The sequence below is a fragment of the Pelobates fuscus genome, chromosome 8, assembly GCF_036172605.1.
Source record: "Pelobates fuscus isolate aPelFus1 chromosome 8, aPelFus1.pri, whole genome shotgun sequence".
Lineage (NCBI taxonomy): Eukaryota > Metazoa > Chordata > Amphibia > Anura > Pelobatidae > Pelobates > Pelobates fuscus.
Window position 1 is genome coordinate 101658449 of NC_086324.1, and position 27198 is coordinate 101685646.

General features: G+C 42.2%; 1 protein-coding gene across 1 annotated transcript in view; it reads right to left on the reverse strand.

Annotated features, from left to right (window-relative positions):
* Positions 1-27198, reverse strand: part of PFKL (phosphofructokinase, liver type) — a 273062-nt gene that overhangs the window by 34090 nt on the left and 211774 nt on the right. Inside the window, exons 13-18 of the mRNA XM_063430198.1 lie at positions 23588-23734; positions 15832-15902; positions 8800-8887; positions 8287-8439; positions 7021-7185; positions 4759-4820 (exon numbers count right to left, since the gene is read on the reverse strand). Of these exons, the coding sequence (XP_063286268.1) occupies positions 4759-4820; positions 7021-7185; positions 8287-8439; positions 8800-8887; positions 15832-15902; positions 23588-23734 (686 nt within the window). The remainder of the gene's footprint in view (positions 1-4758; positions 4821-7020; positions 7186-8286; positions 8440-8799; positions 8888-15831; positions 15903-23587; positions 23735-27198) is intronic.

Below are 27198 nucleotides of genomic sequence, written 5' to 3' on the forward strand. Positions count from 1 at the left end.
AAGAAGTCCCCAGCAGGCGAACCAGTCACAGTGGCTCTACTTAAAAGCATGCTTGCCGAACTCAGACATAACCTAAACGCTGACATGGCCTACTTTAAAGACGATATAGAAGGCGCCACCACCAGGCTCACGCTCTTAGAAGCCTCAACAAGCACACAAGATTCCTGACTCACTGCGGTAGAAAAGTAGGTGGCGGACCTCCAACAACAACAACAGCATGTTACAGCAGAGAAGGTTGAATCAATGGAAGATATGAGACGCAGATACAATGTAAAAATCAGAGGGGTCCCTGAGGCTATAGGCCGTGCTGACCTACTTCACTTTGCCTGTTTGAGTGGCAGTAGGGTAGCGAGAAGGCGCCGGACAAAGATAATAAAACTGGGTGGCAGAGCATCTTGGCATGTTCCTTCAGGAACAGATACCACTTGATGACCCCCGGACGGCGGAGAAGAGATCCATGCCCACCCCAAGGGTGCTTCAATTACCACCACCACGATTTATTACGCATTTAATGTTATATAGCGACTGTTCTGTTTTATCTTTGTGTTACTTTTTGTTACTTCTATGTGCCTGGGTTGTATGCCTATAATTATATGAAAGCCGCATGGCTACTTACGTGGAACACATGCCACATGACCTACCCACATACCCACACACAGATCGTTATTTCAGGTGGTGCTACACAAGAAGCTTCTTTACCCCCTCTCCCCTCTCCAGATATGACTACCATCCTACATCTCTGGAGGGGGTGTACCTGTGGAGCACTTTAACCCATGGGGCACTTATTTATTTATTTACTTTTGTTATTTCAATTTTATCACAAAAACTCATTCCACATGTAACCCTGTATTTGCTCTGTACCAATTATCAGGCCGCCCTCTGTATGAGACACTTTAATGTAATATGAATGTGTTCACCTCTTGTGGAATGACCTGAGTAAAGAATTAAAAAAGAAAAAAAGAAAAAAGATAATTGCTCTGCTAACATCAGCAGAGGGAATCTTTCTAAAACTGTTGCTAGGGTTTGGTTTAGGATAAAGCAAAAACCATAGAAATATTCTCCCTTGCAGGCATAATATTCTTCTCCTAAACTAGATTGTCTCTGTCCCCATCTCCGCAATTTCTGGTCCCCCCCTCACTAGTTCAATAATAGCACTAAAAAAGAAAAAGAAAAAGAAAAAAGAAAAATGCTGAGGTCTTTGAGCTCGCAATGCTTCTCATAAAGATTGGTGGGTTTATTTAGATTTATGTATTCATGGGATGGAATAAGATGAAGTGGTTATGGTATGTAGTATGTGTGGCAGAACCAACCTCACCACTGGCCACTGGAGGAGCCTGGTTGCTCGCCTGCTCCCTTTAGACTATGACCCCATATGTTTAACACTGTTCTTTTTCCCTGCAGAAAGGCTGGTTCGTGCCTTTCTGCGGACTGTTAAAGTCACGAACACCGCTGAGCCGGTGACCTCCCTTCTCCTACCTGCAGTCAATTATCCGAACACCGGTCCATTCAGTACTTTACTGTTTAAACCATGCTACCCCAGCCGTATACTGAAAGACTATATGAAAGACTTTGGCTCCATGGCGATTGAACTGTATGTATGTGATCTGAGCGCCAACCGGTAGTAATGTGCGCTCTGATCTAAGTTATCTGGGGATATGTAGAATGTGTATGTTATACGTGATAAATGTAACAGTATGTAATTTTATGTCTTTTATTGTCCTTTGTCTGCCATGTGATTAATGGAGTTTTGCCTCTGTCCTTGGAGATAATTGGATTACTTCCCAATTATCTCCAGGACAGAGAGGAGAGATTGTGATGCATTGTGTAATTGTAAGCTTGTGATTGGTCAATGTCCAATATGTTTCCCAGTCTTCCATCTGGTCCCCTAGGGGAGTGTCCAGCAGGTGGGAGACCTGCATAAAAGCCGGGCAGGTAGCCCCAGTAAATCAGTTCTGCTTGATCCTCAAACAAAGTGTTGTCTCGTTCTTGGGGGGGGGGGGGGGAATTGGATTGTATGCTGTTACAGTGTGACTGCCAGGAGTGTAAGCTGTTCGTATATTTTTCCTGTTTGGCTGTACCAATTATTTTTAAAATTCTGGTTCTTGCTTTCAAATCTCTACATAATGCTGCTCCCACCTATCTATCCTCCCTACTACACAAGTATGTCCCGTCTAGGCTCTTACGATCTGCTGAAGACTTACGTCTATATTCTGTCCGTACTCCCACCTCTGATGCTCGCCTTCAAGACTTCTCGAAAGGCTGCACCCACTCCCTCTAGCATGTCAGCTTATTGAGCAGGGCCCTCAACCCCTCTGTTCCTGTGTGTCCAACTTGTCTGGTTACAACTACATGTCCATTCGTCCACCCATTGTACAGCACTGCAGAATTTGATGGCGCTATATAAATAATAACATAATAATAATTTAATTCAGTTACATTGAAGTCTAGGTTAAAAAATACTAAAGTCCATCAAGTTCAATCTTGAAACCCATTTTCTTATTCCAGTGTTCTAAAAGAAGGCAAAAAACACCACTGTATGTCACAAAAAGGGGGGAAATTCCTTCCTGATACTATAATGTCAATAATATTTCTCTTTGGAACAACAACCTGTTCACATACATATAAATTACATCCTTGAATATTCTGATCATGCAAAAAAAAGTATCCAGGACCTTGGATCTACAGAACTTAAACACTATGAAGTTTTTTTTCTTCCAAAACCCCAATATACACATTTATGATTACATATATTTTCCTGCATGCCAATCTGTCCTTCATTAAGCCATTGAAAAATTAGGGACAGTGAACAAACAAACACAGTGAAAAAACAGGTTTTTTTTCTTAATAGGCTTTACATCTTTATGTTTATCCAAACGAAGGCAAGCAAAATCTGCCATTTGAGCTAGCATCTCACATAAATACACATTTTTTCATTTTCCAATGGTAGTCATATTCATCTTCGACATATAAGTGCAAACTGGGTGCCCAATACATCCGGCTACGGGTGGGAGCATATTTCAGGACTACGCTACTGGCATTACTGTGATGAATTACTGTATACATTTTCACATTCACATTTTTTTATAGAGAGTGACATAAAGAAGGCCATAACCGTTTGTAATTGGTAACACGTTTAACCTTGGAGTTTCTACCCTGAACTAAATTATTAACACAACACTTTTGTTTTTGCCCCCATTTTTCATGAGCTGAAAAGATCTTTTTCTATGTACACAAAAGGCCTATTTCTCTCAAATATTGTTCACAAATCTGTCTAATCTGTGTTAGTGAGCATTTTTCCTTTGCCGAGATAATCCATCCACCTCACAGGTGTGGCATATCAAGATGCTGTTAAGACAGCATGATTATTGCACAGGTGTGCCTTAGGCTGGCCACAATCAAAGGCCACTCTAAAATGTGGTTTTACGGTATTGGAGGGGGTCCAAACACCAGTCCGTATCTGGTGTGACCACCATTTGTCTCACGCAGTGCAACACATCTCCTTCACATAGAGTGGATCAGGTTGTTGATTGTGGCCTGTGGAATGTTGGTCCACTCCTCTTCAATGGCTGTGCGAAGTTGCTGAACAGGACCTGGAATACGCCGATCCAGAGCATTCCAAACATGCTCAATGGGTGACATGTCCTGTGAGTATACTGGCCATGCAAGAACTGGGATGTTTTCAGCTTCCAGGAATTGTGTACAGATCCTTGCAAAATGGGGCTGTGCATTATCATGCTGCAACATGAGGTGATGATCGTGGATGAATGGCACGACAATGGGCCTCAGTATCTCGTCATGGTATCTCTGTGCATTCAAAATGCAATCAATAAAATGCACCTATGTTCGATGTCCACAACATACATCTGCCCATACCATAACCCCACCGCCACCATGGGCCACGCGATCCACAACGTTGACATCAGCAAACCGCTCACCCAAACAACGCCAAACACGCCGTCTGCCATGGACAGTGAAAACGGTGATTCACTCGTGAAGAGAACACCTCTTCAAAGTGTCAGGCTCCATTGAATGTGAGCATTTGCCCACTCAAGTCGGTTAGTCAGGTCGAGACCCCAATGAGCTTCCCTGAGACTGTTTCTGACAGTTTGTGCAGAAATTATTTCGTTATGCAAACCGATGGTTGCAGAAGCTGTCCGGGTGGCTGATCTCAGGCGATATTGGAGGTGAAGATGCTGGATGTGGAGGTCCTGGGTTGGTGTGGTTACACGTGGTCTGCGGTTGTGAGGCCCGTTGGATGTACTGCCAAATTCTCTGAAACCCCTTTGGAGACGGCTTATGGTAGAGAAATGAACATTCAATTCACGGGCAACAGCTCTGGTGGACATTCTTGCAGTCAGCATGCCAATTGCACGCTCCCTCAAAACGTGCGACATTTGTGGCATTGTGCCGTGTAATAAAACTGCACATTTTATTGTGGCCAGCCTAAGGCACACCTTTGCAATAAACATGCAGTCTAATCAGCATCTTGATATGCCACGTCTGTGAAGTGGATGGATTATCTCGGCAAAAGAGTAGTGCTCACTAACACAGATTAGACAGATTTGTGAACAATATTTGTGTACATAGAAAAAGTCTTAGATCTTTGAGTTCAGCTCATGAAAAATGGGGGCAAAACCAAAAGTGTTGCATTTATAATTTTGTTCAGTGTATTGTTCAGGATAAACAAGCCACAATTAAAGCACATATTAGTAATTGACATCTGCCAAAAATTTGTGTGAGAACGATTCCAATAGTTACCTAAGCACAAGTCCTCTTTGAATATCGGTCTTCATTTTATCGGTTAAGTGTTCCACATTTGACTGAAAGTAATACAAATGTAGATTATATAAAATCCAGTGACAAAAATCACAGCACTCTTTCCTCCATATTGAGAATACTAATTTTAAATTGCTCTTTGATGCATTAATATTTTTTATGAAGTGATGCATATTTAGGAATATATGATGGTACTAATTGTGATGGTACTGCATTAGGAGAGGAATTGTTTCTCCTTTCCAAAACTGCAATTAATGCACACAAACAAGTAAAGAAGACTAAAGAAGATATGGCATGTACATAAACAGTTAGAGCTGGTGTTGCAAAATTATCTTTTTTTTTTAATTAAAATATTCAAATTTGTTGTAATTCAGCAACAAGTGGAAATATTAGCATGTGCTAGGATTTTTAATTTACTAATTATTCATATTTATTCCTGCCTTGCTTTCTTAATAAGCTTGTCACACAAAAAAATAATTAAAATTAATAAAAATAATTAGTGCACCATAAAGAATCATCTGTGTGGATTCTACCTGCACATATCCTTAAGCAAGGAGAATTATCAACAGCACGAGCCGTAATGGGTCATGTTACTCTGATTGTATAAAACTTTTAAAAATACATATTATATGCAAGGAATAATTAAATGTAGAAAATAAATGTAATTCTGCAGCTCTATCCATCCCCATTGATAAGGACTGTACAGCACAAAAACATGTGAAGTCTTTTTCTTCCCCTTTTCTTTTTACCCTGTATTGTTACTTCTCTGCCATATCATGCAATTAAATAACCAAAGTTAATAACTATTTTTGTGGCATTGCTCTATATCCCGAATATCATCGCAGTGCAGCACTAGGATTCATATTGAGTGCATATTAATTTTAAAGGATCACTATAGGGTCAGGAACACAAACATGTATTCCTGACCCTATAGCGTTAAAACCATAATCTAGCCCCCCTGGGCCCCTCGTCCCTCCATAAATATAGTATTCAAGCCAGAAGATGTAGATCTGCATGCTGTTTGCCTAAAAAAAACAAGTAGTCTGCTGACATCATCAGAAGTGGTAGCCTGATCCAATCACAGTGCTTCCCCATAGGATTGGCAGAGACTGACAGAGGCAGATCACGGGCAGAGCCACCATGATTCAAACACAGCCCTGGTCAATCAGCATCTCCTCATAGAGATGAATTGAATCAATGAATCTCTATGAGGAAAGTTCAGTGTCTGCATGCAGAGGGAGGAGATACTGAATGTTTGGATGCATTTTAGGCAGCCATGACCCAGGAAGGATCTCTAACAGCTAGGGAACTAGTCCAGCTCCAAAATGTTTGGTGCATGTCCCCTAAGTAAAGGTTCCTGATCCAGGGATCCAAAGGTAAATCTAAGTAATAAGGTTTCAGTACTTGGTAATTGCAGGTGCAATGTGAGTTTTATTCTGCAATCTAAAGTGAGATGCAATGTTTCAACACTATATGTTTTTTTTTATCAAGCCATGGCTTGACACAATGTGTGTCTTTATCAAGCCATGCCTTGATAAAGACACACATGTTGAAACGTCTGTCATTTTGGATGGCTGAATAAAAATCATATTGCTTCTGAAACTACCGAGTGCTGGGGCCTTATTGCTATAAAATCCAGAACACCGCAGCAATCTTCACTAAATATACACTGCGACTTGACAATTTCTGCTTCACTACCTTGTTAAAGCACTGTATTTAGCTAATATACAATATATTTTTACATTAGGTGCTGTGAAAGTATATGTGGTTAAATACCATGCAAACCTGGCAGCAAAAAAAGCCACTAAGTATGGATGCACATTTGATGCATTAGGACCTTAACACAAGTTAGAATAGAAAAGGAAGTCACACTCATCTAAACAGCAATAGGGTGCTCTTGAACAAGGGCTGGCAAACTCTCAATGTCATATCGTCACAAGAAAAAGGTGGTCCAGGAACACTATCAGTTCAAGCAGTTTTATTGTACATGAACAGACATTGCAACGTTTCGGCCCACAACAGGGCCTCTGTCGAGCTTGACAAAGGCCCTGTTGTGGGCTGAACTGTTGCAAGGTCTGTTCAGGTCCAATAAAGTTGCTTGAATTTATGAGTGCCTGGACCACCTTTTTCTTCTGACAACTTGACACAAGTTAAACACAATGATCTTATAAAACAAACATGAAGCAAAATACCTTTCACTTTAAGAAATATTTATATTGTGAAAAGAAAAATGTTTTCCTGTACCTTCAGATCATGAATATTGAACTTATCCTCAAATATGTAAGCAGCGTCTGCACCAACAGCAATTGCGGTCACTGTAGCAAGGTAGCCACAGTACCCACCCATGGTCTCCACAATAAACACACGGCGCTTTGTTCCTGAAGCAGACTGTTTGATGCGGTCACAGCTCTATAAAAAAGAAGTACTAATGTAAGATCTTAAATCAGGGTTATACAATAAACTCGGAATGGCCCCGTACCGAAAGGGGTAAAACCATCCAGAGCAGTATGGCAGCACGCTATTTAACAATGTCCGTATTTTGCAAGAAAGCTATGAATTTCTTTTCACAAGACTTGCTTGGGAATATTCTCATGACTTGTCTGTCAGATCACTGTTATTAGTTAGCATACTTTTTTCGTCCTTTTATTTATTATATTTTTACTCTGCAGTTTGGTACGTTTTAAAACATTTTCATTGGTAACAACATAATTTTATTTTTTATTTTGATTTTTTTGGAGATGATTTAGGAAGAAAGAAGTCTTTTTTAAAGGGTTTTTTTAACTTACAATATTGGATTTATTGACTCACTTAACTATTACTAAAGTGAGGGGGAGTAGGTAGGGTACCTCTTTTCTAATGGCTAGCACCTTTTAAAACTAACCCACATCCGATGACAAAAGGTGGGAAGGATTATGGTGACCCCATTCATTTTTTTTTTTTTTTTAAACTGTCCACATTCACTAGCCACAGGCTTTTAGGCAGAGTGGTGGTAAATCTTTCCAACCTCCATTATTTAATTTAAAGTACCTAACCTGATGCCCACAGAGGGTCAGGTCTCAACGGTTATATCGCAGGCCTCGTCCCTCATGATATGTGGACTTTCTAATGACTGAGCAGCAATTGCTAGTTTATATGCTTAGCAGATATACCACCTCCTGGAAGTTAGGCAAATAGGGGTTTAAAACCTCCCTTGGAGTATTATTTGGAGGGGTCTTTTTCATTCTGCACTTTTTAATGTGCTAGTCAGCTGCCACATGATTATCCCTTGTGCTACCTAGGGTTTTTAACTATTTGCCCTCTGACTGCTAGTGCTGGCAGTGGGTAAATATTACTTCCATTCCAATTAGGATTTGGCCATTTGCACAGAATTTTGTCCATTTGGACAAAATCTAGTGTTTAGTGAATAAGCTTGGATGAGATCATGGCCATCCAGCAAATTTTCAACATATGCTTTGTAAAACCAGGCAATTCTTTTTTCGTGGATTTGTTTTCAAGAAAGACATGTGATACCTCCATAGCTGCGTTAACGGCAGTATCAGAACCAATGCTGAAGTCAGTCCCAGGTACATTGTTACTAATGGTTGCTGGAATTACACACATGACAATGCAAAGTTCTTCATATTGCCCCCTTGCTTCAACAAGCTGTAACACTCCTTCATAAGCCTGGAAAGTGAAAGAAGCCATCTTTTAAAACATTTCAAACAGAGTGGAAAATGTCAAATCCTAAGCTATTCAATAGACCCAGCATCTCAGACAAAGGGTCAGTTTCCAGCAAGACAACCTTTCCAAGATTCATAAAAGGAATATAGGTAATTAGAAACATCAAGGCTTTAGAATGTACCTGAAAACTAGAGAAATATAATTAAGTATTATTATTCAAAGAAAAAAAAGACAACATTTAGTAAACATTTTGTACAAATCCAAACCCACCAGCCTCCCAAAAAACAAACACAATATTCTCCAGGACTATTCAATATAATGACAACAAATATATATAAATTGTATTTACAATTTCCATTTTACCTCAAATCCACCAATAACCAGAAGGGCATGAATATTATATTTTCTAACATTCTCCACAATCTGCAGCATGCAAGTCTTTGGAAGAGTTCTAAAAAAAAAGAATATATAAAAATACATAATGATTTTTTTAAATTTCTTCAACTATTCTAGAAAGTATAAAAATTATTTTTAAGGAACTAAAAAATCATAATACTACTGTTACATGATCTGAAGCTCAATGTTCTCTTCCTCTTGGTCATAAGAGATCAAAACACACTTGAGGATTTAGTTCATTTTATCTCTCTCCCCTACTGTCCTGCATGGAAAAGTGTAAGTGTAAGTGAATTATTATGCTCTCTTTATTTTCAATAGCAATTAGGAGATTATTCTACAAAAATGTTTTTTTTAAATTTGACAATTTTTATTTCAAGTTCAATTCGGGTACAGAAATAAAGAGTGGTAGGGAAGGGTAGGAGCAATAATTACCGTTAAACAAGTTCAATTTCAATTATACAATTTTACATTATATCTCTTTCATCGGTAGTGGCTTTCATAGTTACGTGAAGTTTCACAAAAATTGTGGCGTGCAACTAGGTGTGTGTTGGAGTTGACAATTGACATTGAGGGTGGCTGTGCAATCTTGCACATAGTGCTGTCTGTTTTCGGGGTTCACCCGATTCGTATTTCTGTACTGAGTCGGCCGCTGAGGCTAATTTGGTGTTCATGAAATTATTGTATTAAGGCTTTGTGTTGCCCTTCTTACTTTGTTAAACCTGGGCAAAGTTAAACTTGATGCGGATATTGTCTGTGCGTCTTGTGTGTATTCGTTGATGGTCCGATTTGGGATGTGTGAGCTCTGTACCTCCCGTCAATGTGTCAGATCGTGTGTGGTCCCGTCTAGTGGGGTCGCTTGCTGCGGCGTGTCAGCTTTCCCAATTTGTCCACTAGTCTTTTTTTTGGGTATGTCCGCTTTCATATAGCAGTCAGTGAGACTCTGAGAAGTGTGATTAAATGACATTTTGATGCATTATGTTACATTCTTAACTATTTCGTCTAAATAAGCGTGTTTAAGTTCCGTAAGTGAACTATGCATCCTATTGTGCAAAATAAGCCTCTTTCTGGTTTTGTCATGCTTGTGTTCCTATCTGTCGTCTTCTAGGGAGTCTGACTTTGCTTATGTGTATCTCGTTGTTCATATGCGAGTTGTATTCGCATCTAGTCGCCCGTATTTGCCATAGAGTGGCTGCCAATCTCCTGTCCTCTCATCAGTCTATGTGTGGGTTATGTCTTGGAGTCTGGGTCTCTATGGTCCTGTCCCTGTCCTTGCCTCTGTCCTTTCGGCCTTTGCCTATGGCGTTATAGCATGTCTATTTTGCTTCATGTCATGTCTAGATATTGTGTATCAGAGTATTAGGGTTCCTCCCGGCTCCGGCCTTCCCGAACATAAGTTATACTGTTTTTGTGGAATCCCTTGGAAATTAATGTGAAGAAAATGGGGAGGGTGAAGGGGGAGGGGAACTTAGGAAAGGGGGGTGGGGTGAGGAGGACATGTGTCGAGGTGCGCCCGGGCATCTCGGTTCCCTAGGTGCGGTGTTGTGTTCCTGTGCCTCCCTAAGTTCAGTGGTGTGAGAGATAGACATATCATGGGGTCCAGATGTCGACATGCTTGGTGCCTCTCCCTAGTAGTTCTGCGTATCAGGCCTCTGCTGTGTGTATCTCCTCAACTCTCTGTAGCCATTCTGCCATGGTGAATGGTTGGGTTTGTTTCCATCTGGCTGGTATTGATGCCTTTGCTGCGTTAAGCAGGTGTCTTAGTATCGATCGTTTGTATTGGGCTATCGACCTTTCAGTGTAGTGTAGTAGAGCCATTTCTATGTTAAATTCTGGTATTTCTCCCAAGATTGTTGTCACTTCCCTTTTTATGTCTTCCCAGTATGGCTTAATCAGCGTGCAGTCCGGTTTGGATTTCGCATCTCCCTTAAATATTCTGTGTAGTAGAGAGGGAGTCCTGTACCACTGAGAGATCAACTTGAAGTTGACCTCTTGATACCTCGTGCTTATGGAGCTTTTGTGCTGTAGTATTAATATCTGTTTCCATTGTGCCTCCGTGCATATCCTATCGGTCAGCTCTTCCCATTGCCTCTTAAACGCATTTTTCCTCTTGTGGTCTCCTGTGATCAGCTGCTGATAGATGATTGATACTCTGCTTGATTGATACTCCACGTCAGTGTTGGTCACACATAGGTGTTCGAACCATGTCTTCTCCCTGTGCACCGCTTCCCTGTTGGGCTGGTTGTAGTAAAAGTGCCTCAGTTGTGCGTAGTGAAATATGTGCATCAAGGTCTGTTGTGTTGCTGTGCTCCACTCTCGTAGGCTTCTCAGACCTGTATTGCTCAGGGCCTCGGTCAGCGGTATGTAGTCTCCATCTCCTTCTATTGGCCAGGCGGACCGGTGTAGTCCCCCACCTAGCTCACTGTTGTATGTTATCGGAATCAAGGGACTCAGTTGGGGGGAAATGTGTTGATTCCTTCTCAGGAATGTCCACATCTTTAGCATTTGTACAATGGGTGATTTGTTGCCCAATTTTTGTGCCGCGTTTCCCGAGCCTTGCCAGATATACATGCGGAGAGCCCTGTTTGTGCTTTCTCTGTCTAGGGCTGCCCATAGTTTGTTTTCGGACGCCGTCTGCCATTCCCGAATTCGCTGCAGAACCGTTGCCTGGAAGTATTTGCGAAAGTCTGATTGTGCTAGTCCACCCCAGGCTTTGGGCAGGCATAATTTGTCATAGCTGTGTCGTCCTCTCTCTTTGTCAGGATTACTGTTTGATCCAGCACGTAGAACTGTATGGCACGGACAACAAATAAGTAACGTATTACCGGTCCTTAGAATGGCCGGATTTAACGTACATAGAATAGTCAAAAATACTAGCCGAGGTCAGGGAACACAGAAAGGGACGCAGCGATGAGGAAAGCCAGGAGTCAGGATACCAGAATATAGAGAAGTCAATAAACAAAGCCAAAGTCAAAAACCAGGTAGAAAACTGATAACAGGAACGGGCTCTCTGACAACCACAAGGGAAACCACGACAGGGCACTGAGCAGGCTGAGAACTGGGCCTAAATAACCCTCCTTTAGTTCTGATAGGCTGTAACCGGCCTTTGACCCCAAAGTCCGTTACCAGGTTTCATTTGCATAATTGCTGTTCAGCATTAACCCTTCTGTGGATTAGGTTGCTGCTCGGCACACCTTTTCCTGTGTGGATAGTAAATGTCACTAACCACATTTCTGTAAGCGGATGAATACGTGACACCAGGTTTCATTTGCACAATTGCTGCTCAGCATTAACCCTTCTGTGGATTAGGTTGCTGCTCGGCACAACTTTTCCTGTGTGGACAATAAATGTCATTAACCACATTTCTATAAGCGGACGAATACGTGACACTCTCCTCTCCAGACGTATTTTATTACCGCCGTTTTGAGTGTCGCAAAGAAGTCCGGGGGTATGTGCCATGGAATAGTGCTGAAGCAATAGAGCAGCCGTGGCAGGATGTTCATTTTAATCACTGCTATACGTCTTTGCCATGATATGTGGTCATAGTTCCAGTTTTTCAGATCCAGCAGTATCGTGCGTAGGAGGGGAGTGTAGTTCCTGGTATATAGCTCTTTCGGGTTGCTGGGGATCCAAATTCCCAGATAGCGCATCTGTTCTGTGCACCAATGGAAGGGGTATCTGCGCTTGATCCGTTCTCTCACTGCCGTTGGGGTTGCCACATTCAGGAGTTCGCATTTAGTTTGATTTAGCTTCAGCCCCGATATCCGTCCGTAGGTGTCGAATTCCTCCATCAGTGCCGGCATTGGACTTTCTACGAAAAAGAGCATATCGTCTGCATATGCAGCTACCTAATGTTCCTGGTCCTTGTGTCTAAACCACTGGATCTCTGGTGTTTGCCGTATTCTGTCCAGGAATGGTTCCAGTGTAAGGGCGAACAGGAGTGGCGACAGCGGGCAGCCTTGCCTGGTGCCGTTGTGGATGGTAAAGCGGTCTGTGAGTGCTCCATTTACCCGTACCCTGGCACTAGGGACAGTGTAGAGCTCCTCTATCCAGGCAATCATTCCTCTCTCCAGGCCAACCTTATGCAATGTTGCCATCATGAAGCTCCACGTTACCCGATCAAATGCCTTTTCGGCATCTGTGGAGAGCATTAGTAGATCTGCTCTCTCTTTAAGGGCCAATGCCTGTATGGTAAACGCCCGCAGGGTGCAGTCCCTGGCTTCTCGGCCTGGTACGAAACCTGTTTGGTCAGGGTGGATTAGTCGTGGCACGTACTTTTGTAGTCTTGTCGCGATGACTTTGGTGAAGAGTTTCACATCCGCGTTAAGGAGTGATATTGGCCGATAATTACTGCAGCTTTCAGGGTTTTTACCAGGTTTGGGTATCACAGTGATTGTGGCTTTCCTGGTGGAATTTGTCCCCCTTCTGGAGTTGATTGAGGGCAGCCGTTAGGTGTGGGTTCAGAATTTCAGAATATCCCGCCGAGAGTCCATTCAGTCCCGGCGCTTTCCCCCTTTTCGCTGCCTTAATCGCCGCTTGTATTTCTTCCGTGGTTATTGGGGCTTCCAGTAGGTCCGCCTCCTCTGATGTACGACCGTCCGGTCAAAATCTTTGTAAGTATTGTGTTGTAGCCTCTATCAGTTCTGCGCGTTGAGTGTCGGATGTCATTGGTGAGGTATTATACAATCATTGGTAATACGTGGAAAATTCGTTGGCTATCTCCTCCAGGAATTGTGTGAAGGTGCCCTTGGTTGTTCGCAGTGCATGCCTGTTGGTTTCGGATCATACGGGCTAGTAGCCTCCCACTTTTATTAGCGTGGATGTAGAAAAAGGCTTTGGACCTCTGTGTCGCTCTGTGGTGTTTGCGGGCTACCAGTTCTGCTAGCTGCCGGCGGGCTTCTAATAGAGAGCGATATTGCTCCTCTAGTTGTGTCCGCTTATGCTGTGTATGGCTGAGTAGTGCGTATAAACCCGAACTGTCGGGTGTAAGGCTCTCCATGCGTCTTCTAGTCTCAGATCTCGCAGGGTCTTCCTTATTGCCCTGATCGCGATTTGGGCACAGCAGGTTGATGAGTTGATTAGTGGGTCAAGCGGTGCGTTTAAGTCCCCTCCTATGATAAGCGTTCCTTCCGTAAATGTTGCCAGTTGGTGAATCGTCTTGCGTAAAAAACGTTGCCTGTTTTGCGTTCGATGCATAGATTGTGGCGAATGTGTAGGTTTTCCGTGATACCATGCCCTTGATAAAGAGAAATCTACCATTCGGGTCTGCGATTTGGTCGGTCTGGTTGAATTGGGTGTTAGCGGCTATGAGTATCGCTACCCCTGCCTTTCACGCAGCAGGGTGGGTGCTATGGTAGTTGGCTGGGTAGTGTCTATCTTTTAATCTGTGTGTATCTGTCGGTTTGAGGTGCGTTTCTTGCAGCAGTGCTATCGTGACCTGTTTACTTTTAAGTTCCCGTAGAAGATGCAAACGCTTCTCAGGCCTGTTCAGGTCTCGACAGTTCTGTGTTAGGATGCGAAGGGGTGCGGCTGTATAGGCCATTGTGTAAGTGTGGTTGCGCGTGCAGATCCTACGGTGATCAGACTTGCCCGTGCGCACCCCGAGAGCTGTTAGGGAGGGGGGGGGATGTGTGGTTAAGGTAAGGTAAGAAGAGAGTTTTGACACCCAAATGTCTGGGGTCTTATGACCAGGAGGTGTGTGGTATGTTCCGCGTCCGGTGCTGGTCTGACCCGGGAGGCCTCCGGTAGTCGGGGTTCCTGTGTAACTGGATAGAGTTCAAGACCGTACCGCCTCCTAGTTGGGCTAGGGCAGCCACAGAAATCAGACCCCCAGTGGTCTAGGTCTACACAGGTCTAGTCTGGGGTGGTAGAACCAACAATGTCAAGTGTGTTTGCCTGCAGAATTGCAGGAACTCAGTATCTAGTATTCGTGATACAGTGTGTGGCGTACTCAGTGAGATGTCCGTTTCCCACCTGATTCTAATCTGATGTCGGTAGCTAAGCATCCTCAATTAACGTTCTGTAAGGTCACGTTGTAGTGGGGTGTGGGTCAGGGTCCGGGTGTTCTGCTCGGCATGACGGGTTATTGGTAGGTCCTATGTCGTTAGTTCGGCTGTCCCCCTGGGGTTATTCCTTGCGTCTGCATGGTCAGTCCAGTGTGAGGCTGTTATGTCGCGACCAACAGGTCATGATTGGGGGGAGGGAGGGGGTGGCTACGGGGGGAGCCTGTGTCTTGCATAAAGGACCCTGTCAGATGTCTCTAGAACTAAGTAGTCGGGGGGTGCGCCATTCCTGGGGATAATGGGGGATAATGCTACAAATTCTGGGGGATAATGCTACAAATTAATGCAGAGCATGGTTTATCGGTACACCATGGGTGTCTTAGAGTTGTAGTTTGTTTTCTGCTTTCCACTATAGAAATTCAAAAGCTGTACTGTACTACAACTTGAAATCTCTGGTATATGCAGACTGGTGATATTACTTAACAACTACTGTTTCTAATTTTTGTAATACAGTTGTGGGTTAAAAAGTTACAATTAAAACAGAGTTTATATTTCACTTAAAAAGAGAAATAATATTTATAAATAAATACTGGAAATTCCATGAATGGAAAAAACAAAAAATATTTGCAAAACAACTTTGCATATGTGGGTTTGTGAGCTTGCAATTATATAAAAAGGAAGACTCCTGCGCTCCACCCCAAAACCAAACCCTTGCATGTACCAACAAATCATACTCCATTCATGTAGAACTACAACAGGCAGCTTATGGTACTAAAAGCTCTAAGCTAACATTGTAACTATTGAAGCTACTTCTGGGTAGTAACCTGGATGTATATGTTGAGTCTGACTATTGGGGACCCAATAAAACAGTATAAACCCTGCATTTGTAAACCACTGCCATAAACCCTGCATTTATAAACCACTACCATAAAACCTGCAATACACATCAAAATCTGTTTCATTGCTCTTACTTTTTAGATATATTTTCCTTGGTACATACCGTTTAGTCCCCAACATTGAACCACCCCGGCCAAGCCAGCCAGCAACTCCAAACCAACTTATTTCTGTAATCTAAAAAAAAAAAACGAACAATAGTGAACATTACTTTCTAAATATAAGTAAATTGGATTTGAACAAAGGAAAATCAAACGAACAACAATTCTGAATATAAACCATAGAGATGTATGATTCGAGTCATCCCTACTACATTCAAGTCAAGCTCTGAAGGACTTTCATAAAGAAAATGAATGTAGAGTACTGTATTTTACAATTCAATTTTAAAATGAATTGAAAATATTACTTGGAATAAATAAATGACCCGAACTATAACAGGCTTACTAGCATTGTGACATGCTTATTCAACATTTGTCTATACAGTATCATAAGCTTATTTTTTATTTTGTATTTTAAACCTTTTGTATTGCAGGAGCAGACTTGGTACCAAAACCACTTCATGGTGATGTAGTGGTTATGGTGCCATTAAGCTGTGCGCACACTGGCCTGCTTCTAGGTCAGACCCTGGTTTGAGAGATTGGACCAAAAGTGGGAGCCCAGGAAGCGTCAGGAGTCTTGCCTCCCCAATTGTAATTTGTAATGTGGATGTTCCACTTCCATATTAACAATATCAATTTCACTTAAAAATGGTTTGATCCGGGGGGCGTGGCTAACCGCCGAGCAAGATGGACGCGTGAATCTTTGCTCCGGCGAAAGGGCTCGACACATTAGCGGCATTAAGAAGCTAAACCTCACTACTCACCTCTAAAAACAAACATGTCTCAAAGCAAGAACAGGAAAACCGCGTCCAAAGAAGCCAAGCTGAAGTTTTTCGGCCAGAAATCAAGTGCACCCGCACAGACCATGCGAGCTGCATTGCAAGATGGCGGAGGATCGTCAGATGAAGGCAATATACCACCCCAATCAGGAGAGACCACACAGGGTGACACAATCACCAGGCACCACTTATATGAAGCCCTGGACGCCCTTTCACACAAGCTGATACACTCCTGGAAAAACTAGTGTAGATACCCTGCGCAAAGACATCTTAGATTTGGGAAACAGAACTGCCCACACAGAGACCAAAATGGCCGAATATGCAACGACACACAATGACCTGGCAGACCACGTGCAACAATTAAAGCAACAGGTTGAAGCATTAGAAATGAAAACAATGGATGCAGAGGACAGATCCAGGCGAAACAACCTCCGATTGAGAGGAGTTCCGGAGACTATCCCGCCGGATGATCTGCCACGATACACCCGCGTCCTTCTGCATGCAGTGGCCCCCGACGTGCCAGCTGACATGCTCCTACTGGACCGGGTCCATAGGGTTCCACGACCCAAACACTTGGCGGAGTCGGCACATTATTAACACTTGTTACGCGCACATTATCATGTGAAAGAAATCATCCTTAAGAATAGCCGCACAGCAACCCTACCAACCGATTACGTGGGGGTGAAAATCTTCGCAGACCTGTCAGCAGCAACCCTACGCAGAAGGAAAACCTCCCAGCGGGTGACAACTACCCTTCGGGAACATAACATCAGATACCGCTTGGGGTATCCTACCAAACTGCTTATTATGAGAAATGGGACACTCACGATCCTGCATTTACCAGAAGAAGGCATCAAATCTCTACAAGCTTGGGGCCTCAAGCTGTCAATCTTAAAGACACTGCCTGCCTCACCTACCAAGCTTACCCGAGAGTGGGAGATGGCATAGGTGGAGCGGAAACACGGGGAAAACCCAGACCAACTGTGAACTTTCCCGGTTGCCGACTTACGCAAGTATTGCAACCCTAGCGAAACATGTAGTACTCCCATCTGCATAGACCCAACCAACCTAGTACACCATGACCTATTGATCATTAGTATGACCCATGACATAGCACCTGTCCAAGCCCACTATTAATTTTGTGGTGAGGGCATGTAAGTTGATAATGCAGTGCGTCAGGCCCGGGGGACCGGTGGGCCGCGCAGACCACCCGCCTGAAGTGGGGTGGGTGTAACCGCGGCCCTCTGCTCCCTCTTGGCGAGGGCGCACACAAGCGGGGCAGGGATGGGGGAACAATGGTCTGGTGATAGACACTCTTCACCTTCGGGGGGCAGACGACCCAGACACATGGGACTATAACAGATGTTTGCATATAGCATCCGCTAAGATACAGTTGGGGCTGGTCACCTTGCCACCCATGATACCAACCAACTCACCAAATGTTATGTTTGATATGTTTTACTGTTCACTGTTACTGAGTTATTCTACCGCCTAATGTTCTGTATTGCATGTGGTCACCCACACTGAGGTTTAGCCACTACCACTCCCTAGTCTATATCCACATCGAGCCCGAGTAGCCACGCAAACTGTATGTCAGATACGGACACCCCGTGGTGCACGCCATAGGCACCATTCCCCCATGGCGGGGCAACTTGTATAGATTAACCTTCACCACCACCGGGTTGTTTGATGACCCAACCCTCCCTCCCCACTCCCCCAAGTTTATTTCCCGCACCTATGGAGAGCTTAGGAATACGACCCTAACAACCGATTCCGACAATAGACCTCGACCAAACAAATGGCAAGACCCTCGCTGGCTGCAACCCTCAAACGCAACACGAACATGGCTTTGACACACCACTCACCTACATTAGCAAGCCCTCATATGAAAATTTACTCCCAGAACACTCGGGGCCTCAACACCCCCCATAAACGACGCAAATTACTAGAAGAGCTTCCGCAGACATTGTCTGCCTACAAGAAACGCATTTTGTTAAACTCAGAGTCCCCACATTTGGCACCAGGGAATACCCGACGCAATTTCATGCGGCACACACCTCTAAAGCCAGAGGCGTCTCCATACTCATCCACAAATCCCTGTAATTTGAATTACTCAAACTCATAACCGATAGCCAAGGTAGATATGATTTTATGCACAATCAATGACGTCACCTACACAATAGTGAATGTATATAGTCCTAATTCCAAACAAAGAAACTTCCTACACAAAGTTTTATCCAAGCTGAACCCCATTAGAACAGATCTCACGATGATATGCGGAGACCTTAATCACACGCTAGACCATAAATTAGACACGTCCTTGCACGCATCATCTTCTAGACACCTTCACCTTAAGCCACAATGACAATCCATGACCAAACTAATACTTGAGTTTGGCCTGTATGACACCTGGAGGGCATTACACCCCTCTGACCGCTCATATACCCACTACTCACAGGCGCATAAAACGCATTCGAGAATAGACCACATTTTGACTACAGGCCCCCTTCTGAAGAAGGTGACCCACAGTGAGATCGGCGACATTCTATGGTCAGATCATGCACCAAATCTCCTAACCATAACAACGCAATTTGTGTCCAAGGGCTTTGCCCCCTGGAGACTTAATGAATCATTATTGAGGGCGAAACATTCCGTACTGAAACACACACGGCACTCACCGAATACTTTACAAATAATGACAATAAAGGGACGTCCCCCATGATGGTGTGGCAGGCCCATAAAGCAGTCATGCGCGGCCTATTTCTAAGCAAAGCCTCATACCTTAAAAAACAAGCACACAAAGAACAGGTGGCATTACTACGTGATCTCAGAGATGCCACAGCACAACACTACATCCGACCTAACAACGCCCTCCTTACAACTATTACCGACCTTACTAAAAGACTAAATGACATGGCCATGGCCAAAACAACATACCTAATGCAAAGACTGAAAATATGTGAATACCACCAGAATAACAAAACAGGCAAACTGCTAGCTACGAAACTAAGACTCAAACAAGGACACACAAAGATCACCTACATACTGGACAATGCAGGAAATAAACTATATAACCCCCAGGACATAGTGGATGAATTGGCAAAATATTACTCAAAATTATACAACCTGAAAGAGGATGCCCATACGTACCAACCCACAAAAACGGACATAGATAACTTTTTAGCTAAAATCACAATGCCAACTCTCGCAGAGACTCACATAGACATACTCCAGGCCCCCATAACAGAGCAGGAGATAGTTTAAACGATACTGGCACTCCCCCCTGGGAAGTCGCCAGGACCGGACGGACTCCCAAACATATATTACAAGACATACGCACATACACTGGTCCCACAACTATTAAAAACCTTCACAGTAATGAGCTTAAAAGGGAAGGCACCCGCAGAGATGCTTATGGCACACGTCACGACCCTCCCCAAACCGGGGAAAATTCCAAACAAGGGGCAAAACCTGTGCCCGATTTCCCTCTTAAACACGGACGTAAAGATATTTGCAAAGATATATGCGAACCGACTATCAACAATTCTCCCACTGATTGTACACGATGACCAGGTCGGATTTGTGCGGGGTCGACAAGGTAGTGATGGAACGCGCAAGGTGCTCAACTTGATGCAATCATTGCGGGGAGGAAGCGGTGTATTCCTGTCACTTGATGCTGAAAAGGCATTTGACAGGCTGCACTGGCCCTTCTTATTAGCGGTACTGCAAAAATATGGCTTCCCACAGGAGTTTATATCAGCAGTCCAGGCGCTATACAGCAACCCGACAGCTAAGGTGGCGGGAGGGGGATTCACGTCTGCCCCATTCCACATATCTAATGGATGCCCCCTCTCCCCTCTATTATATGTGCTTGCCCTGGAACCGCTCACAACACTAATTAGGAACAATCCAGATATACACGGAATACGCATCAAAAACAATGAATATAAACTAACACTATTTGCCGATGATGTTCTTCTTACACTCACGCAACCGCAGGAATCCATTCTAACTTTTTTAAATATCCTGCAGGAGTACGGTAGATGTTCCTATTATAAACTCAATATCAATAAAACACAAGCTATGGGAATCGATATGCCACGAAAAGAGCTATTAACCTTGCAATCCCAGCATAGCTTTGCCTGGACATCCGACACCCTTACATTCCTGGGAGTGGCCTTTACACCTAGCAAACCAAGTATATACAAAGCAAATTATCTAAGGTTGCTGAAGGAAGTAAGGGCGACTCTTGATAGTTGGCACAAGAAGTATGTCTCATGGACAGGCAGGCTGGCGGCCATAAAAATGGTCATCGTCCCTAAATTTCAGCATCTCTTCCGCACGCTGCCTATACTCCTGCCTAACACTTATTTTAAGGAAGCGCAGCGGATACTTAACAAATTTATATGGGCACACAAGGTACCGAGAGTTAGAGCGCAGATATTATACCAAAAAACTACTGATGGAGGGATGAATGCACCAAACATACATTTCTACTACCAAGCCGCCATCGCAAATAGCATAATACCAATCCACACTCATGGGAAAACACCGCAGTGGGTGAAGATAGAACAAGACATAATGCACCCAAACACAATCCTATCCATAATGTGGTCCCCTAAACATATCAGACCTAAGAAAGTACCAATGTTACCAACCACAGAAACAACAATCCACATATGGGACAGGAACAAACACAAATGCTGTTCAGACATCCAATACTCGAAGGCCATGCTGATTTCGTCCTTAGGCTCACTAATCCCTGACCTAAATTACAAAATCTGGGAGCGACACGGGATCTATTCCCTATATCAGTTTTACCAAGGTACTCGCTTACTGACATATCTAGAAATGCAACAGCAATACAACCTTCCAACAGTAGCCGAATTCTCATACCTACAAATTACATCATGGTTAAAACAACATTACGTGACAGAGGATGATAATGTAAATGAGCATCGGCTGACGAGCTTCGAGCGAACCTTACTTCGACTAACGCCAGCGCATAAAACGTTCTCCATGTTGTATTCAAGTATACTAACACACAAATTAAATATCAGATATCCCTTTGTGGAAGCATGGGAAAAAGACCTTGGTCGGTCCTTCCCAGACAAAACCTGGCGAAAGATATTTAGCACCCCCAAACAACTAACACTTCGCGCAAACCACACCGAATTATCACGGAAAATATTATACCGATGGTATTTGGTGCCCACACGCCTAAAACAAATATATCCGGCAGTAGCAAATAAATGCTGGAGATGCGCGGTGGAGACAGGCTCCATGCTCCATATCTGGTGGACATGTAAACTACTACTGCCGTACTGGACAGCGATAGCCTCGCTGATCTATAGCAGCACAGGAATCACCCTACCTAACACACCAGATTGTCTGTTATTACATAACTACCCACCAAAATTAACCAAAGCGACAAAATATGTGATCTGCCAGATTAACATAGCAGCTTTAGCCATGATAAGCAAATCATGTAAAAACTGGAAGCACCTACATTAACACAGTGTTTAGATCTAATTGAATCAACCAAATTTTATGAATCCTCATGCAGAGCAGCTCTGCCAACTAAGGCGACTTTTTGGAGTAAAGCCTGGCAGCAGTGGGACACCTTCAGGGGCCATGGCCTAACACCCACAAGGATTGAATCTGCTTTGAAGTCTCGCCAGCCGAGCTCATAAAACTAGACTGGCTCATGCCAGGATAATTGTACGACAAATGTAAAACGTTTGATGAATGTAAGACACCGAGATAGGTCGCACCAGGCCAACAACTATACCAACTACTCACACCAAAGAGGGCGGTGACTGCCCCAAGCGGCTCAAGCCGAACCACTCACACTGCCGGAACGCATAGAACTCCAAACCTGGCTCTCTCTACCTATATCCCCACTTCCCCCTCTCCCCAACCCCCCCGGTTAACTCATAAAAATTAAAAATTGTTCATAATCGTACAAAATACTGGTTGTATGTATCACAGCTTAACTAAGTTACTTCACTTCTGTACAAATCTGTACAATGTATATCATGTCATACGAATGTACTTTGTGAACTTGAAAACTATTTAATAAAAAAAAATTAAAAAATGGTTTGATCCAACGACTCAAGTGGCCACGGTCACCCAAAACCACGGAAAAAGGTCATTTTGATCCATTCCACAGGGCTACTCCTCACATCCAATTGGAAGACACACACACTTAACACCTCCAAAACTCGCCGTTCGTAGGTAAATACCCAGAGAGCTGCCCCTTTAACACACGCCTTGGGACCCGAAGAGCACTCTCGCCCCCACCCCAGCTACAACTCTCGACTCCCCAGGTACGACAGGGCGAGCTGGAGGGCGGCTTAGATAGGACAAAGGCTTAAGCAGAGGGTAAAATAAGATCCTTCCCACAAGGGTCTTCCCTTTTTAACACTATTTTAATCATTCTTTTAATCTTAAGTAAATGCATATTATATTTTATTTTACTTTTTGTTCCACCTCCCCTCGGCTATGCACTCAATTTAGCTCCCGATTCCGAGAACCTGCCGAGCCAAGACACCTGGTCAAGTTCAGTCCCCTACACAAACACCCACTTGATACCCCTCAGGTTACACAACCATGTTATTTGTTATGTACAGGCCTTTCATCATGCTCCCATGGATACAATAACCTCATTGAATGCAAGATAGCCGTTTCTTCTACTTAGGCCTTTATTACATCATGTTATACTATAAAAATGTGCACATCGTTCGTCATTGTTAGGTTGATATATAGATTATCCACTAAGTTAATAACTAATGTCATGAATACTTAACTGTTGTTTATCTAATGCACAACAAAAATAAATGATTTGATCAAGAACCAGAGACAGCCTAATGGAGACTAAATGAACAGGTTCACTTAGAATATATAATCATACAATAATAAATACTACTGTGCTGCATTTACAAAATGTTTTAAAAGAGGTCATTTACTGAATAAAATATATTACCTGTCCTTTTGCCAAGCCCTCAAACCCATCATTTACAACGTACACCGTATGTCCATGTGAAATCCCAACTCGTACTGCTGATCGAACAGCAGCATTCATTCCCGCAGCAGGTGCACCAACATTTAAAATTGCCATGCCGAAATTACTCTGCAGGTAATAAAAATAAATAATATGATGTTTACAAGATAGTAAAATCCCATTAACGACTATATAATTGTTTTAAAGAGTTGTTAATAACAGTAGTTAAATCTATATATCCAGGTATAAAAATACAACAAGGTAATTTTGAAGAAATTTGCCACTAACCAATGCATAGGAAGGGAATTATTTATTTCAAGATTTTTGTCTCTTACACCCCATAGGACAGGTCACCAGCCTCTGGCACAGGGGATGTCTTTGCAAAGTCGGTCCAGAACACCTCTCAGAGAGTGAAGGGAGCCTGTGAAGTGCATCTCCAGCAGATGCTATCAGACCACATGTAAGTCTCCCTCATGATCCCTGAAGGTGCAGACTGTTTTCCCTGGTGTGCACCGAGCACTATTTCAGATGGAAATCTGGAAGTAGGAGCTTGCCGTTAGCTCTCCTGAGCTAAGCCTGCAGTACAGAGATATATTACTGGCGAAGAGCGTCAATTAGAACCTCTCTGTTTGACGTAATGGAGGTGGATAAGCAGCGTTAGGCAGATCTTGGGTAAATCAAACTATTCTAAACAAACTATTCTAAACTATCAAACTATTCTGTTCACTACTCACGATTGGATGGCGCCAGGACACTTCTGGCACCATAACCATTACTGCATGCTTGGACTGTTCTTTTAAGTTCATGCAGATCTTCCACTAATTCTCTTGTTTTGACTGTCCTGTTGGCCTTAACACCACATCTTAACCCCTTAAGGACACAACTTCAGAAGCTAGTCTTAAGCTTAAGGACAGCCATTTTTGCATTGTTTTGCTGTTTGTATTCAAATGCAATTTGCATCTCTGTCATTTATTGCACCAACACATATTATACATCGTTTTTTAGAGGGAAAACTGGGCTTTAACCCCTTAAGGACACATGACATGTATTACATGTAATGATTCCCTTTTATTCCAGAAGTTTGGTCCTTAAGGGGTGATTTTGATGTCATATATACATAGATACATTCTCATTAATTATATAAAAATGCCAAAAAATGGGGAAAAAAACAATAATTCACAGTTTTGGCGTGTGCATAATTAAAAGTAATTAAAAATAATAAAACATTTTTAAAAAGTAATTAAAAAATTCATTTATGTGTCTTGATTTATAGAGTACATCATGTGTATAGGATTTCAGCTAATTTTGAAAGCTACAGATCACAAAACATAAGGACTAAAATACAATTTAATTTGCAACAATTTTAGAATTTGGTATGTTTAGTAGCCACCACAGAAAACAAAATTGCCACACAAACATATATATCTATATAAAGTAGACATCAAAGGTTATTTACCTAAGGTTAGTTTGACACTTTTTATGTAGCCATTTCATCGCCAATCTCTGCTAAATATTGGGGTAAAATTGTGTTTGTTTTCTCTATTTTGGCATATACACATATAACAAGGTTTTTGTAATGTGTATTTCATAAAGCTGGTGTGTGCTATTCCTGCACAGAACCCCATATTGTGTTCAGCTACATCTGCTGAGTATAACGACACCCCCATTGTATGCCTTTGGCACTGTTCTGTAAAGCTACAGTGCCATATAAGAGACAAGGCTATTTCAGTTTCTATAGTTAGATGGATTCGTAGATGGATTTGACGGGCCTATGTCTCATTTTAGGGTATTATAGCAGTGTGACTGTTCAAATAACCCCACAAAGGGCTTTCATTTAATAAAGCAGACACCGCAGGGTATATTATATGGTGTATATTGTGCCTTAACTTGTCACCATTTTTTCAGCAATTTATGTCAATGTGTGTGGTGAGGTGAGGGAAAATTTAATTTTTACATATAGGTAATTCTTACGCAATATGTACCACAGTCATAAAAATTCCCAAATTATACTCAGTTACACCTTATGAGTAAAACAATATGCCCAATGTATGACCTAGACACTATTTTGTGAAGTTACAGTGCTGTAAAAGAGACGTGGCAAGTTCAGGTTTTTAAGTGTGAATTTTCATGGCTCCCATTTTGGAGCACTTGAGCAGGCTACATATTACAACTACACCATAAAGCCATACCATTTCTTAAAGAAGACATCCCAGGGTATTATTTCAAAAGGCATATTTTGAACCTTAGCGTGGGATAATTTTTCTGCTAGCTTGTACCAAGTGTAGTGGTAATAAGTGTTGTTTCTGCCTTTTTGACACACAAAGTGAGTTTGCACAGTATATTTTGCAAACCTTATGTGTGCTACGACTGTATAATACTACATATGTTGATCAGCTATGTCGCCTGAGTACAGCAATATCCCCGTATGTACCTTTGCCAGGTATATGTGGATGTTGAAGGGGCACATTTGAGACACATCCATTGCGTTTTTTTTTTTACAAACTTTGAAGGTTTACGCTGTGTCCATGTCCCATTTTAGAATATTTTACCAGGCTACATAATCCAAATACCCCATAAAGCAATACCATTTCTTAAAGAAGACATCACAGGGTATTTCGTGTCCATGTTCTGTAGTTTAGATGGTTGGTTATTGAAACTACCCCACAAACACATACTATTTATTAAATACACCCTGGGGTAATTCAAAAGGTGTATTTTGAACCTTAGCGTGGGATCATTTTTTCTCTAGTTTGTTCCAGGTGTAGTGGTAATGAGTATTTTTAAATGTATTTTTTAACTTTTCAAAACTTTTTTTTACTTCTTAAAATTAGTTTTTAAACTTTTTTTTGCTTATTAATTTTTTTAAACTTTCCTAAACTTTTGTAAAGCTTTTTTTTTTTTTACAGATTTAAATTTTTTACAAGCTTTTCTTTTTTTTACCGTTAACCGCTAACTAGCAGTAAGCAACACTAACCGTCAATTCCCCATAACGCCCACCCACACCAGCTAGCAAAATATATCATTTTAAAATATTTAAAATTAATGAATTAAATAAATTGAACCCCTGAGGGTTAAAAAAAAACACCAAAATAAGTTAACCCTAAGGGGTTAATAAAAAAAAATAAAATTAAAAAAAAAAATCGGATCATACTGTATTTTGATCACTGTAGGTAGTGATCAACTGGCAGGGAAGGGGTTAATTTTTATGAGGACTGGGTAAAGGAAGGTGGGATTTTTTTTACTTTTAATTTTTTTTTTTATCAAAACATTTTTTTAAACTTTTTTTTTTTTTTACGTTAACCCCTAGCTAGCCTAACTCCAATTCCCCACTAACTTCCACCCACCCCAGCTAGCTAAATATATCATTTTAATTTATTAATAAAGTAAAATTAACCCCTGAGGGTTACAATAAATAAAAGTTGACCCTCAGGGGTTAAAAATAAATCAGATCACAGTAAAATGTAGTCCCTGCCAATTGATCACTGTAGTCAGTGATCAATTAGCAGAGAAGGGGTTAATTTTTATTTAAAATGGGTAAATGGGGGTAGGATTTTAAATTATCTTTATTTATTTTCTTTTACACAGGGAGAAGA